This window comes from Tubulanus polymorphus, chromosome 1 (genome assembly GCF_964204645.1).
Source record: "Tubulanus polymorphus chromosome 1, tnTubPoly1.2, whole genome shotgun sequence".
Lineage (NCBI taxonomy): Eukaryota > Metazoa > Nemertea > Palaeonemertea > Tubulaniformes > Tubulanidae > Tubulanus > Tubulanus polymorphus.
Window position 1 is genome coordinate 19864707 of NC_134025.1, and position 17714 is coordinate 19882420.

At 37.3% G+C, this 17714-nt stretch overlaps 1 protein-coding gene across 12 annotated transcripts in view; it reads right to left on the reverse strand.

The window, feature by feature from the left end:
• Positions 1-17714, reverse strand: part of LOC141899783 (synaptotagmin-like protein 4) — an 80184-nt gene that overhangs the window by 22248 nt on the left and 40222 nt on the right. For all 12 annotated transcript variants that reach the window (XM_074786318.1, XM_074786326.1, XM_074786369.1 and 9 more), the window contains one exon: positions 17353-17555. In XM_074786318.1, the coding sequence (XP_074642419.1) occupies positions 17353-17555 (203 nt within the window). The remainder of the gene's footprint in view (positions 1-17352; positions 17556-17714) is intronic.

Below are 17714 nucleotides of genomic sequence, written 5' to 3' on the forward strand. Positions count from 1 at the left end.
AACGAAAAATTAAGTCCAAAAATGTTGCCCTGTGCTAGTACCACTAGGAAACATTTTCGGACTTGATTTTTTGCGTTTTATTGTGGAATTCTCTTTACACTATAACCTGTCTATAAGCTAAGACTGGTCAAGTTATTTTCAGTATCAATTGAGTCAAAATAAATGACTTGTGCATTAAAACTAAATATACAAATTCATTTGGTTTATAGTAAGTTGCTCATGCATGATATTGTGCAAAATATTAGCAAATTCTTGTTTCTGTGTGTCACTACCTTTATTCCAGGATCAAAGGTCATTCGATAGAAAAGTGCCTTAATGTTTTTCCATTGTTTACCATGAACACGTTTCTTTGATATGACTTCAGGCTTACTGCATATGGGATTTGACTTTTCGGGTGATGTTATCTCTTCATGTCTAGAACTGGCTGTCCGATCATAGCAACCACCGTACAATTCACTCTGTCTCAAAGAATGACGCTGTAATCGTGATTGGTCTATGGATGACCTCGTTGTATATCGACTTGATGATGATTGGCAACTCACATATGATAAATCATTATTTATTTTTCTAGTTACTGAGGTGCTCGAGATATTGTCTGTAGGGTTTTCAGTTGGTATTTCATATTCTTTTCCAGTAGGTGTTTTTTCTGGTAACAGCCCAGAAATCGTAGGCGTAAGTACAAAGAGGTCAGTTGGTGATGATTTAAAAAGCAATGCTGGTTGTGCTGAGGTAAATTGCATCGCTGAATTAGAACAGTCAGAATCATAATTGGTTTGAACAATGCTACTACTATCTATGTTCCTCGTTGACTGTTCCAACATCTGTAAAAACATGAAGTAATCATGAAAATACTAGAGACCACAAGATGAAAAATATTCATTATTGAATTCGCTAAGTTTTAAGCTACGGATTGATTGTAATTGATAACCTACTAAGAACTGATGACAAAAGCTTGATGGAGAGGCAGATTCAATCAATTACCGTACTTCCTTACGCAAGGAATGCTACAATTTTACCGATATGGTGCAGGAAACGAAAAGCCTATCTTATGCTGTAGATTTTGTGTAGTGAAACATTAATATTCTAATCGATGACAAGTGTATTGAAGTGTTTTATTCACATCGAAAACAAAGTACAAATGATTCGATATCCCGAATAAGCACTGTGCAATTTGTTACTTATCTTCATGTTTCTTCTCTTCTATTTTTTCTTCTAGTTTTGCACGCATTTGTGCCTTAAGGGCATTCAATCTATTAGGGTCTCGCATGAGGACACCATGAGGTGGCACTGCTGACTGACAAGTTTCTGATGTTGTCACCAGTTCGTTCGGTGATTGATGAACCTCGGCGTCGGTTTCAATAGTATTATTGGCCACGTCCGGTTGATCCACAGTTTGAAGTATCTCCCAAGATGATTGTTGTTTCCACGAAAACTTTTTCTTTTCAGCATCTGCTGCTCCCTTCTCACCGATCTCAACAGTCGATTTATCACTATGTAGAACTTCACCTCTTAACCTCTGACCTTTTTTCTCTGCCATTTTACTTACGTAAACCTCACCCGTATATCGAATAAAATTTCCAAAAAAAACATTCCTTCAGCTTGTTCAGATATGTCCACAATTTTCCACTCGAGCCCTCGAGGAAGGTCTGAAAATGTTGATAGATGTTATCGTTCGGTGTCACTCAAGTCTCTAGTGTAATGACTACCTGTAAATCGACTGGATTCATTAGCCAGTTGTAATCGTCACTCGCCTGGAAATTGAGCGTCCCTGCTGTGGCTGTCCAATTCCGACAAACACACAGACATCAACCTCTAAATTTCCACCCAACTTAATAATCGACTTTTCAACTGGTTCTATTATATGGCTAGTGGCATCTGTAGAATTTGAGTGAATTCAAAAATATCCAGAATGGAAATTTCACTCCGCTTTATGTTTATCTTCGTACATGACAGCTGGTGGAGTTTGATTAATAGTTTGCATATGTACGTTGGCACCTTGGACAAATTTGCCTTGCACATCTTTCGGCATAGCTCGCTTACCAAAACACATTATTTTCTATCCGAAATTATACGCGTCGTGCATTATGGCAGCGGCAAATTGATCAAACAAAGTCAAATGAAATATGCATTCTACGTAGATTCTATTCACATTCGCTTCAATGAGATATAGATTTACGAACATACGGCAGCGGTCGATAGAAACACGTGTCTTGTAATCATTATATTTCGAATCGAATCAGGAATGTGATCAGATATCAGCTGATTGAATGAATTTCAATCGCATACCTCACAAAATGTCAACGTCTGAAGCAGAATTCCAACAGGTACTTATGTACATATACATAATTATGAGATTTGGCGATTGGGTAGATGATACAGTCTTCGACTGGTCTAATTTTAAAAAAAATTGTAAACTTGTGACCGACTTCGATTCACTTTTGCCTCTAAGCTGGTCTGCAACTTCATTGCCTCCATGGTTGAAGAAGGAGCTCTTCTGATGTCTGCTTCATCATGACTTCGAGCATATCGTGTAGCCAGCCGGCCCAGTCCCGGGGCCCGGTTTGGCTGTCACTCGATATCCTAGACTTGAGTCTGGGTTGAAGTAGACATTGTCATTTAAATAACTTATTCATGTTATTCTGTATGAATTACCCGTGTGTCTTGTATTTTGTATTTTCTTAGTTTGTAACTTTGTAACTTTATTGAATTTGGGAATTTTATCCCGGAATTTCAATGTAATAAGGATCAATAAAGTATTGAATTGAATTGTCACCTTATACACATGCCATCAGTGGACGCGGAGCCGTATATGACAGCTATGCTATTATAAATTGCTAATCTCATGAAACCTGCATACCCCTAATATCGAACATATTTTCTAAAACATTTGAATATTGAAATTATATGTTTACACGTTTTTATATAGACCGCTTGTAGCCGCCGATGAAATTCACGCCGGCCCTACTCAGATCGTAGATAGCTTCGTCATTCCACTAGCATCCCCATGACAGGGTCTGACTTTTATATCAGACTTCCAAATCGTGTATACATCCGCCATTTAACCGAATAATCCGATTTACTTATCATTTCTATTTATGCCTGCCGCTCCTGATATAATCATACATCATTTACTATTACAATACGTCTTCTCATGATATTCAATGCAATATAACATTCCGACGTTCAAATAGAGGTCATTATATAATCACAGGGAGCCATTCTACATCTTTATCAATAATATTTTGCCAAATAGCTTGTATGTGTACACATAAACCTGTGACGTTTTGCACATCGATTTACGGTTGTCGTTTGTAAAATGACGCTGAATGGTTAGCATTGTTAAGGTTTCATAATGGTAACGGCTTATAAGGCGTCAAAAAAATTGATGTAAACAGTTGAAATGACCAAATATGTGATAAAAGTGGAACGGATGCCTTCTCATAAGCCGCGATCACAGGCGTGTATTTGGCCTGGAACAACGTTCACACAGGTGCCAAATGGTTCCATGCCTATTTGGCCCAACCAAAAATGTCTCACAGGCCCAAGCCAAATTTCAGTAGGGACAAAAGATTGCGTTTGAATTTGCAACTAGTCCTAGAAATTACTCACTTCGCTTTGGCTGAGGATTGCATAGTATCGAATGAGTGGTTTGCATACAGGCGCACTCTCTAACTTAGGCGCAGGCCAAATTTGGATCAGGCCTGATCCGGGCCAAATCGTCTCCGTATGATCATGGCTATTATTTGAAATTTAGCAATGAAATGGTACTGCTTGAGATTAGTTACATTACAGTGTAGTGGAGCGGTGTAGTGGAGCGGTGTGGCCGAGCGGTTAGAGCGTTCGGCTCTGGGAAGCCAGGTCGTGGGTTCGAACCCCGTACATTGCCGTAGTGTCCTCGGGCAAGACACTTATCCTCATTGCCTCTCTCCACCCAGGAGTAAATGGGTACCTGGCCTGATAGATGACTCCTGAGCGCTTGTAAACAGCTCGGCGTTACTTCTCCCCAGGGAGAGATGACTGATACATGTTAGAGCATAAAATTGGCCGAGGTAATAATACCGAAAAATGTAAAGCGCTCTGAGCAGCCTGGCTAGATTTAGCGCTATATAAGACACATATTGTTATTATTATTATTATTATTATTATCATTATTATTATTATTATTATAATAATCATTATTATTATTATTATAATTATTATTATTTCATTACACCTCACAAGCTATGGAACTATCCCAGACAAAAAATTAATTAATTTTTTGCTAGATGACTTTCATTGAGGTAGAAACTAATACTGTAGATGCCAATTATAGCTTTGAACAAGTAAAAAAGAAAATAACCTGAGAATTTAGTCAAGTTGCTGAGTTGCTGAGAACCATTTACACAACAAATCATATCACAATTCGACCTTAAATGTTTAAACCCTAATTCATTGCACTATCACTTACTGAGTGTGCTTTTCATTTAAAATCATTGAAGTTACCAAATGAAACATTTTTTCATGAAACTGGACCATATGCCCGACATTAAACCAGCTAATTTCAATTTAATGTGCAGTTATATGATTTGGATATTAGCCATTGCTATTGGATACATTTCTGAAAACCAATTGAACTGACGATTTTAACCATCTGCGAATTGGTCCTAAGAATATTCATACATATGCCAACTTCCAAAGCATTAGTTAGATTAAAACGTCGCTATAACACAATAGATCCCTATAACAATGGTTACATGTACCAGTAAATGGACTTCATATTTTTGACAAATATCTATCAAAATAACGGAATATCCAGCAGCTAAACAAATATTTCAACTTTTTTGTGCAGGAACAACCAACTGAAGTGCTAATGAAAATAAGAACTCACACAATCTGCAAACCAAGAAAAGGTCAAATTTCAGATTCTCAAAAAGTGTCTGCATATGTAGTGTAGAACGTGACGATTAAGCACGAATGTATTGAAATGAGTCTTGTCGATGAGTATAGTCATCTGCAGTATTAAACTTTCATGAGTCGAGGCTTTCGCAATCTTAAAATGCTAATTTCTAAAAAGCTACTGACAAACCCTCCATCATGCAAAGGAAATGGACAAATGTATACCGGTATCACATTAAGATTTCAAAGAACAGTAATACATGAGCCGCATTCACACTATGTTATTTGGTCTAAATTTGGCCCATTTTCTTTGGAAGAGCAAGAGCGCTAACAACATCAAGATGTCCACGGTGGTTGCTATATTGGAAAAGCGAGAAAGCCATTTTTTGATAGGTTCCATCCATGGAACAAACCCATTACACAAACCAAGTTCAGAAGAAATTGCATGTTATTTGAAGTGTGTAGAGCACTAACAAGAAATTCAATATGTCCGCCATGGTTGCCATTATGGATGAGCAAGAAAGTTCTCAATAGTTTTCATCCTAGGACCTACCCCATTATAGCTACTAACTGTCATGAAAATCACTTTATTTGAGCGCTTATAAGGAAAAGCACACAGTGCATGTTGCACAATGCTGGGTTGACACAATAACTGCCAGGGACTCATAAATCTAGCATTAAGATATACATTTCAGGGTAAAATACTAATGGTGACATATTTCAGGGCTAGTGATATCCATCTGTAATCAATTCAACAACTTGTGTATGAACACGCACTCTGGTTTTACACATTACACGTATGGACCAATTTAGAACAATCTAACTAGTGATGTTGGCATGTATAGTTCACATGCATCAAATCATGGACGTTTGTACATCCATGATCAAATCAACTATAGCTCTTCATTTCATTTAACTGCTTGCACTTGACATCCGTCAGGCACATCACCTCTATAGCTGACAAATACGAGCCCCAGGGGGTACTACACTCAGCCTATATCTAGTATTCTTTTTTTATGAAATGATCATGCATTTGTGGGTTCAATGACAAAATACACATTCTGCTTCAATCAAGCATGTATTTCTAAGAAACGTGGACAGGCAGTTTCCAGGAACAAATACTTCAGGTCAATTTATTTTTTCCGACTATCAGTAGAAAACCCATGCATTTACGATTACTGAAAATCAAATTCACCATTCAGTCAACCTTTGTCAGCCGAAAAATGGTCATAAAATGGTGATAAAATAGGCAGCCAATCAGTTGCTTCAAATAATGATTGAAATTACATTCAGTAGCCCTTGACTAGACGCTTATAATGATATATCATTTGATTGGGTAACTAGTATAGTTCTCTAATAGCTCCACCTAGAAAATGTGGAAGAATACATTTTCATCTCTACTAAACTAGATGAAAGGATTTAAATGAAAATTTATAAAAGTGTTTCGAAATATCAAAATACTTGTGCCCATAACCTGCATTCTGACTGGCGCCAGTATCAGAGTGGCGTTGGTGTATCAGTGATCTCACGTTCAGTCATATGGCCGAGAGCAATGGTCAGCTATCATCATTGAATTCTGAGTGTAGTCACAGACAGTTTACTATCTGAGCCCTGCTTAACCCAACCAGACAGAAGTTTACTCTTAAACTGGCATTTATAAACTGAATATTTGTGTTCAGATTTTTCCAAAAAAACTTTATTCAACATGGTTCTCTGTTGCACAGTGAAAAAGCCTATCATCTAAAAAACTGTAGCATCTAATTCACTCAATTTGCATAGCAATAGACTCGGCTTACAGCTGGCCTAAAAATTCAATAAAGGCAGGCCCTGAGACTGCCAGTGACTTGATTATCTGCGACCCCCAGTGATTTTCCCCAAAGAGCAGTTGACCTACACGTCCGTGTACCTGCCAGCAATATGATCAGTTGTAATGAGTTGTAAATACTCTACTTTCTGCAATGCTACATAACTATCTCTCTAACTTGCTATGGACATACGCTTTTAGAGACTTTGCTGATGATGGCGTTGCTGTTAAACTATACACCTATTTGCGACCCATTGCTACAGACCGCATTGCAACGCAAAATGACCTACACCATCTTTACATGCACCAATGCATAAAATCTTTTTTTAAACTTATCTTATGTTGATCTCGTTGGATGATAATACCAAAGTAACTAACTGTCAGCATATACAAGTAAGCACGCGGCCATTTTCACAAAACACGCTATAATTAGACATTGATTCGAATTAAGTGTTTTTGTATAACAGGCCCCACAGATGGAAGAGGTGCAGAAAATTTTGTGCTTAATCTTCCGCCCATGTATTCCTGACCTTAGATTTACCTCAAGATCTATACTTATAATTGTAGCAGATAAAATCATGACCACAAGATCTAGCTTGTTGTTTTATCTACCTGAGATCAAACATCTAATCCTCTGACAAATATTCACAAATGGAATTGGTATCTTCAGTTAGCTCAATTAACTAATTAAGTTGTAGCCTCTGACATTTCTGTTAGTGCTAAACGCCATGTTCTGTATGAACGGAAATATCACTAAGAATTGTATAACATCATAGAGTATAACATCATAGAGCATTTAAAAATAATGGAAAATTTCAGGTGATTTTCATTATCAATCATATTAGGAATAATATTGCAGATAGGCTTTAGCCGCGATCTCACAAGCATATTTGGCCCAGAACAAGTGTTCACACAGGTGCCAAATGGGCCCGAGCCTGTTTGGCCCGGGCCAAATTTGGCCCGACCAAAAACGTTGGTCCAGGCCGGAGCCAAATTTTAGCACCAGACAAATGATTGCGTTTGAATTGCAACTGACACCGGAAATAATCCACTTCGCTTTGTTTGAGCATTGTTTAGTATCGAGTGAATGGTTTGCGTGTGAATGCGCTCTCTAATTAGGCACGGGCCAAATTTGGCCCGAGCCTGATCCGTGCCAATTTGGCCCAGGCCAAATCGTGTGCGTGTGATCGCGGCTTTTATCTGGTATGTGAACATTCATTAGTGATATTCATTAAACACTCTTCAGAAGATGTCCCCAAATATGGAATTAATAGATCGACCTTTTCAACTGCATTTCCAAAATCTATCTTAATGAATTGTTCACACATTATATATAGATATCCATATTTGGAAACATTCACTTTTTCACAGCTAAATCATTCAATGAGTCAAGTTCCCATGAGATTGATTATCATCTTACCAATTATCATATTAGATTCTTCATTGTAATGATGGCAGAAAGGCAGGCCGATTGCTGTAGAATATATGTATATAACCACATACACCTTTAAAGCTATAAAGCAAAGAATTATGAATGAAACCAAACCGTCATCTCATCATCAGCATCCCAATCATTGTAACGATCTATTGGCTCATCCTAGGTGACAACATGTTACATTGTAATTTACAGGACGAGAACTATCTTGATGTGTGAACTAGTGCAAGTAAGTCAATCAAAATCTCTATCTATAGCACTTTCTCTCATACAATTGCCGCACACACCTGAACGATTTTCACTGATCGCCTTATCGCCCCAACATGCAAGGTATTAACCTGTTCCAACTATTTGATCATGTAATCATTTTTGTATAGTTACCTAGCAATTTTCTGCGAAAACCCGATGAAGACATGCTTGATTCCATCTGATTTTTACCACACGAAAAATCCAGATATCAGTTTCCCTGATGGACATTCGTAGCCAAATTCTTAATTGTTCCAGCATAAATAACAGCGTGAATACTTAGGGTAGGCCTACGTAGATACTATTACGAACTAGATTTCTTAGAAATTTTCAAAACTACGATAATGTGATTTTTATGCATGTTGGTAGCTAAAAGTCACGGAATAATTTCATTTAACGCACGTAGTTTGGTAAAAATCACAGATAATCCAAAGTGAATAATGTGAAAACACCACGGAAAATTGGAAATTTTTGAAAACTACATAAGTTTTTGAACATGAGAATATTGAAGTGTGTTATTGAATTTTGCAATGAAATCAAATTTGGGGGATTTTTACCTAGGGGGAATTTTTACCTTGGGGGATTACCGGAGGAATTTTACCAGGGACATTTTTACCTGTTACCTAATTAGAAGTGTCTAAATTTAGTTCAATTCAATTTTGAATGGACAAAGGGCTGGCTTATGTCGACAAGCAACGTGACGCCTACCGACGCAACTGGATTTTTCGCCGATTAGCGGCAACTAGCGGCCTACGAGAGGTAGTAAGCGTCATTCGTAATTAGTCATAAACTTTCAAATTCAAGTAGTTCAAGACATAAACCAAACCTTCAGCATGGCAGTTGATTGGACCGAAGATCTAGAAACGAAATTGGTCGAATTATCGTTTGAGCGGCCATCTTTATATGATGTCGCTAGCACATTGTTTTCAAAACAGAATCAGAAAGATAAAGATCTTTAAGAAATAGCTTTTCTAATAGAAATATATTTCCCAATAATTCAATATTTCCCAATAATTCAATATAATTCAAATTTATTCTCAAAATGCTTATCACGTGACCATCTGAGCCTTTGCAGTTGCCAGTAATCGTAACCGACATAAGCAGGGAAGCAACTGGGAGGATCTCGTATCCCGCCAGTCGGCCTCAGTTGCTGCGAATCGGAGCGCAGTCGACATAAGCTGGGCAGCGATCGCGGTTGCTCTCAGTTGCATCGTTGCTTGTCGACATAAGACATTGCTGATACTGTGTTAAACTGGTCAGTTCCATATCAAAACGGATTAACTAGGTCAACCAAAAAGACAGATCCAGATATGTTCTAAATTATAGAAGAGACCATTTATGTGCGGTTTAAAATGCACAATTCTGGTCTGTCCATTCTTATTCCACTCTTATGCTGTTCCGGTTATCCCTACCGCACAAAGGAACCAAAAGCAACTGATTTTGAGTTATTGGCAGCAAACAACGGCACGCAATTAATATGACAACTGAATTTAACTATCTGCAAAATTAGTAAGAATTATAAATTAGCTTTAACAAGTCGATTTTTAGAGGCTCTTTGGTTGATTTAAAATGAGACTGAAACATAACAGATGCCTTTGACAACACATCGATGAACTCGTCTTCGATCAATAATGAGCCGAGGGGCATTTCCATATAAGCACACTCGAAATGTTAGCTAGAGGTTGAATTCTAGGTGCTATTATCACCAGTCCTCACTCAATTGTTATCCCATAATCTGGTTTAAAATCGAAAAGGTGTATGTTCGGCTCAATATGATTCAAGCCTCTAGCCAGGGGTTCATCTGTTGAAACAGGTCTTTCAGAAATTAGTTCTGCTCATAATTCGTAATAATGTAAGAAAATAGTTATCATTTTATGACCATTAAAATCTATTTTCTATAACATCTATAGTTCAAGCCTGTCAACATTAATAGGAATAAGAATGAAATCAAACTCACTTTATTCTTCCATTTCAAACGGAAGAAGAGTGGTAGTAACCACCCATATTCCTAATGTTTTAATAAACTTTAAGACATTTATTCATTTATTTTGGGATTTTACTATTATTTTAGTCTTCCTAGTTGGGGAGGACATTGATAACTTGCCCAATGACTTACACTTGGTAAATTGAAAAAAACAAATTGGGACTGAAAAATTCCTGGCTAGGGGCTAGTAAGTTAAACTTTTCTCATCACATGAATATGCAAACTTGCAGAAAGAATGATCTTTTCAATACCTTATCTTTGATGACAGTATCAGGATACGGATCACTCGAATAAGGTCGACACGGAGGTGGGTTGTGATACCATCTCAAATAATACATGTGATACATGATTTAACAACTTGTGTTTTCTGGCATCTACTGATTATTTCTGACGGTTAACAACCCAATGACTAAGTCCCAGCGTGTGGCACTGCAATATCATATGGAATCGTGATTACTTTTATTGTACCGGGTTATATGTTGGAATATTCCAATCTTAAGTTCAACTCAGGTCACCCTTACGATCCGTTGGCCGATCTGTTGGTGTTGAGATCGACGTTGTGCTTCTAAAATGAATAAGCGATCAATCCAAGTTGAACGAGTTCAATTTTATACAAACGTCATAAGTTCATAACCAATCGAAGCTTTGTATTTAATCCCATGATATTTTACAAAATGGGGCCACCGTGGTCACAAATCAATGAAAATTTCAACAATTCATTGTCATTTTATGCGTAGTTAATATATGAATTAGTTTTGAATGAATTTTTTATTCAAATATTTTGATAACCGAATATAAATAAACAGTGTACATTAGATTGTACATACAATGCTAGTGTCTTTGCTATTTATTGATCGTCGAGAAGAAAGATTTAACTGAATTTGCTAGTACGTTACTATCGGTGATCAAAATAGAAGATCGGCGATTGTCAACATGAGTTGATCCTACGCCATCACCATTGAATCATATGGCGACCTGAGCGAGGCTTTACCTAATGAAAAACGTAACTGATAATCAAAAATTCACATTCACATTCATATACAATTAACATGGCAGGGCAAATACAACGTAAAGGCGGGCTTAGGTCGACTTGTGACCTGTGTACAATGCAATGCAATAGTTGCAAATGGTGGCTTAGGTACATGGCCGACCAATGCCTAGACATGTACTGCAAAATGTCAATGCATTGATATATTCAAAAATTTGCCATTAGTAAAATGTGTTGAAAATTCTGATCGCCCCATTGATGAAAATTTCCATAACAATTAAAAAGGATTAGCAGCGTTCACACTAGGACAGTGCGGTACTAAGCGTTCACACTTGGAAGTTATTCAGGGCCTATTCGCGGCTTATCAGTTCCGTACTGATATATGTGGCATGCGATTCCGCGTTGAAAACCCGACCTGAGTATGGAGCTGGCCGTGTATTTTCTGAAGTGTGAACGCAAATTCGACGCTTATTTAGCGCGTAGTACAATACTAATTACACTCCCCTCTATCAACATAGCGGGTGACTACTATACTAGGCTTACTAATTGCCGAATCCGCTGACTCACCGTGTGAAGATAACTGGTTATGTAAGCGCCGTATTTTGGCAGCACGGACATACGGTATTTCATAAGCGCCGAATCTAGTGTGAACGCGGCTATAATCGATTCAGACCAGACTGCTTTGGCAATCCCATTAAAATAGGAAAAAGGGATAATCTTACATAAAAAATGGCAGTTTAATCTGAAATTGAATAGAAATTATTAAGATTCTATAAGTGTTTCTTAAATCTTTTTTTTTATTGAGATCATAAAAAAGTAGAAACTAATCTGGAAACGACAGTAAACAATAATTGCACAAGTGAGTCGATTGTTGTAGATTACAATCTACTGGGTCCTATGTTGAGAAAAAGCTAACTCACATTTTGGTCTAGTAGCTATTTTTCCTGCGTTATCAATAAGGGCAACAGTTCAAACTTTACCGTTTTAGCTAAAACTATATTCAATTTTTCATTTTTTACAAATGAACGAACAGCTTCATTGACAATTCCACAAGTTGTGGTCATCAGAAAGATGGACAAGAGTAGCATAAGAAGACAGTTTGAGAAGACAATATTATTTCATTTCAACGTTTCGAAAAACATAAAATTGCGCATGTTGTTTGATATGAATTCATTGCACCGGTATATTATTTGATAATCATCAGCTGTAATTACGTAAACCTGATTTGAACAGTATCATCAATCTTACCTAATGAAAATACAATAAACAACTAATCCTATATACTTTCATATACAACCAAGACTATTGCCGTGCGATGGCAGATTAGGGCAAATGCAATGCAAGAGATATACCGATAAATTCCATTGCGTTAATTCGATCATTCAAACTGTAGGTTGCCAGAAATAAATTGATTACTTATAGCGTCAAATTAAATGCCATATACAATGGTATACATACACATGGCCAATGTTATACATGCATACACATGCCTATCCTCAAAACAACCTGTAATCAATCAACAATTCTCAAATCCACCCTGATAATAATACATCGGCTCAGGGAGCTGTTCTCTCACCTCCCAATCAGATCATAATGATGATAATATTAATAAACATAATTTATTTTCTTATATAGCGAACTCTTATCAGCACGTGAACAATTAACACGAGCTGTCAAAATAGTATTTCAAAACAGGTGGAGAATAAATATGAAGTTAGAATTTACTGATGACTATATGATTAGTTACGGCAATAAATTTCCCTTAAAACGTAAGTTTTCGAATTCTTCTTTGAACATTGAAATGGACTTTGCCTGATAGTTAAGGGCAATTGGTTGGTTTCATGAGAATTTAAATGTAAATTTGAACACCCTGTAATCTTTCCCTAATTAGTCTGTTCCTATTTGGCCCATACCTGGAATGGACCCATTTAGAACAGACCGACCAAATCAATGGTGCGCATTCACACACATTTTCAAATCAGCTGTTATTACTGGTCCCCCTAGATGCGATACTGTGTCACACTGAGAAATGGTCCGTACTAAAGTTCAAATTTTCTAAAAAGCAACAGCCTTTTCCTGTGTGAAAAAGGATGGTCCCTTCTAAAATGGAATTGACTACATATGGTGTGACTGCGGCTAATGAAAATTGTAATCAAGTATAAACAACTTTTACATTGTAATGGAGTATTTCAATGATTAAGCAATGCTAATATCACTTAAGATATGGGCAGACTCATTGCAAATTTTTCTTTTGAATTTCTAACCCAATCATACGCTGGTATTTGTATTCCTTGATCATAAAGCATGTAGAAAAATGAAAAATAGTATGTAGAAAAATGAAAAATTCTTATTTGTCATGAAAAGGAAAAATATTCTTTTTTCCAAGTGAATTTCTACTCGAAACCAGTGGAGGCATCTATCATGAAGCTTAAACATTAAAACATAAACCGGAGGTTACCGTCTATATGGTTATAGTCTCAAGACTATTAATTTAACACTACCGCATTCGCAACCATTTGATTGCCTCAAGACTAAATAGGTTTCACGTTTTATATTCCTGAGACTTAACTAGACTCTACGTAGATGCTAGACTTAATGTTGGCAAGGCTAAAAAAGTGCACCAAGCCGGCCAGGTGATTAAGTTTATGTCCTTATGGAAAGAAGATATGTTGGTGTTGCATGCAACTCTTTAGCAGTGTTAGTTACAAGATGAACATCGTGATCTTCACCTGAACGAATAGAAAAGTGGATATTGTTCATCTAGAGAGCAAAAACAAAACAAACACTACCCAAATTACACAACAGTCCATGGCTACGTTTACATGTCATCAGTTTTGTGTATACACTACAATACAGGATGTAGCTCTATTGCCCAAATAGGGGATATGGCTAATTGTATTTCTTTGGTAACCACAGGAATTGGTAAAAATAAATATTCTTATTTTCATTACCAGCAGATGATGAACCTAGTTCTGTCTATAAACATAATAATAATATAATATGTGTCTTATATAGCGCTAAATCCAGCCAGGCTGCTCAGAGCGCTTTACATTTTTCGATATTATTACCCCGGCCAATTTTATACTCTAACATGTATCAGTCATCTCTCCCTGGGGTGAAGTAACACCGAGATGCTAACAAACGCTCAGGAGTCATCTATCAGGCCAGGTACCCATTTACTCCTGGGTGGAGAGAGGCAATGAGGATAAGTGTCTTGCCCGAGGACACTACGGCAATGTACGGGGTTCGAACCCACAACCTGGCTTCCCAGAGTCGAACGCACTAACCGCTCAGCCACACCGCTCCACATTCTGTACATTTGTGGCCATATTTAGCTTGAAAAAATGTTAACGTCGCAATGTAAGCTTCACTGGTAGCTGCCATTTTTAATGTCAGGTCCGACGGGGTGAGCACCCTGAAAATGACTAGGATTGGGAACTAACTTATTCCACTACATAGTGACTGGCAGTATATGGCACAAGATAACCCTTGAATGAACGATGTTGTTAAGGGGCACTCAGGTCGCCCTACAACAGGCGACTATTACTAGTGACTGATTTGAGCAACTAGCAGTGACCATCACTGACCGATCTGTTACCAGTTGCAGCAACCTGAGCTAGCATGTGAACAACAACCATCAGCAACACAAAAATCTCCAGTGTCTGAGCAACCCCATCACTAGATGCGTGGCATTTCTATCGACCCAAGAGTGCTACAACTGATCACAGCCAAATAGCAGCGGTTTTACGATCGCGTGAGTGGTAAATGGCTGTATAGGTTCGAATCCTGTTCAAATTGCGTTGATTTTGAATACTGATTGTCTACGTATTATTCTAAATACAATCGAATTTCAATAGGTTTTATTGCAATATTTGTTACTTAAATGAAAGCAAGTTGAATATTTCTTCTGGGTAGGACACTGAACGCGATGATTAGAAGTCGTCGTAGGTTTTTATCTATTCATTTGTTGAGATTTTTTTTTAAATATAATGTAGCCGTTAATCATTCAAATGATCAATGACAATATTATATTATCAGAAAAATCTTTTTGAGAATGTCAGGCTAAAATGTTTCATCGTCCTGAGTAAAGCTCAACCCCCGGGGGCCAGTTGCACAGTCGTGACATAAGTCCAGAAGTTGTCTTAAATCTTTAAGACTGGTCTTAAGTTGTTGGATTGGCTATAGAACTAAGCTGGTCTTAGACTGACTAAAATCCTAATAGGCCTATATTCAAATCCGATTAATCAAATATGATTATTAATCAATGAGTTATTTCATTGAAAAAAAAACTTAAGACCCAGAAATGATTTCTTTATAAAATCATAAAAAACGCGCTTATCAACTATTAAATATTTTTATCTCAGTTGTATACATACTTTATTTTCTAATTGATACAAACTAAACACTGATTGAATTGCTTATGACACGAGTTGTCTCCTTCCTTTGATTTCACTAGGCCATTTTGATCGGTTACATGAATGTCTACAGACAGTTTAGTTACTAGTGATTGTAGCCGACATACAGCAGGGAAGCAACTGGTAGATCATATCCTGCTAGTTGGGATCAGTTGCTGGAAGTCAAGCGCAGCCGACATAGCTGGGCTACAGTCGCATTTCTTCTCAGTTGCATTGGTATCTATCCCGCCATAGCCCAAGATTAGCTAGGCTTCAGAATCCGCAATTAAGTACAATACAGGGTTATATACCAGTAGAGATAACTTATGTGACAATATGCTAAACCTATGTTTGTAGAAGTTTTAAAATAGACTACATTTACAGAAGCAACCACGGATCCAGAAGAAAATATAGAATTGTGATCAATTGTACCTTTGACACAATGCATGACCAGAATAAAACAACAACATCTTCATAATCACTGCAGCTTGGAGGCCGGCTACAAATTAGCTAAAAAGCATTGACAAGTGTTTGTTCTTATTCGCTGATGGTGGGGAAAGTCTGGCGATTTCGAAGGCAAATCAATTCAAGACACTCATGTTCAGGATTTTTTCAGACAGCGGGAAAATAATGGATGAATAATGGTAAAACAGGGGTCAATAAACTGAACTGTCAACTGCATTGATTAGTGAAGATGACGTCAAAATATTTCAAGATAGAAACTGGCGTCATCATCGTTTTTCCATTGATTAATTATAGAAAGTGCTATTTCGTGTCGATCCAATATCTGACTACGCAGGTTATAATTAGTCCTGGCATGTTCCATTCAATTACAATTGACTAGTGCACTTTCCTACATGTACAGATGCAAAGTGGCCAAATACAGAACAGAGGGGGATATATTGTCACTGTCTATGAATCAATGACCTGAATGAAACAGTCTGCTTCGTGTTCCCCTACTTATTCCAGTTGTTGACACGCTCATGACAGGTAGCCCAATCTGTCAGAGTAAGATTTTCACATTTCATCCCAAATTTTCTAATAGGGCCTACCCAGTATGACATCTAAAGAAATACAAACTACTCATACCTTAGAGAGATAAAAATGCATTGATTACCACCTTCAGACTAACTTAACAAAAGAAAACGAAAATGATACCAGCATGCTCAATCACTTTTCAAATGAAATGCCAACACTTACCATCACATATCATATAAAACTGCTTCAAAATACAGATGGAAATGTAGTTTGATAAATACAGTAAACATTGTCTAATCTATACTCTACCCTGGTAACCCAGCATCAACTCTTTTATGTGAAATTAGCCTTCCGCTTTTCTATACTCCCTCGAGTACTTAAAGCTAATTAGCCAACAAGAGATTTTGTGATCAGGAGGAACTGCGCTGCATATATTGTTAGTGGCAACATAGTTCGAAATTTCATAAATGAGAAAATAGCATTGCGGGGAAGGAAGCAATAAAGTGAGAACGGGTGGTGGTAATTTCGTCAGAAACTATTTCCTTATATCTCATATCGGTTCTTGTTCGGGGAGTACCCTTTCGAACGGATAAATCAGGACGAAATTCATTTAGTGGTGCCGATATCAAATGATAAATGACAACATACCTCTACTTCAGTGACGTTGATACATGGTAGTGATATGTTGCTAGCATCACTCGGCTGTTTACTGTGATGATCTGTCTGTTGGGGAACCACTGTGGACCCGCTACCAGATTCAATGTGCAGTCCCGGAGTTAAGACATTCGAACCGGAATCCTGGTGAGAACTGGATAATGTGGAGCTGTATCCTGATTCAGGGTGTGATATCTCTGAAACAAAAGTATATGCAATCGATGAATAAACAATAGGTTTAAGTTTATTCTAAATTGATACTACAATTTACATAATCCATCACAGAAAATTCATGAATGTCGCATTTAAGGGTTCAAAAAAAAGAATGAAATGGATATATCTGGTTCATTAGAAGC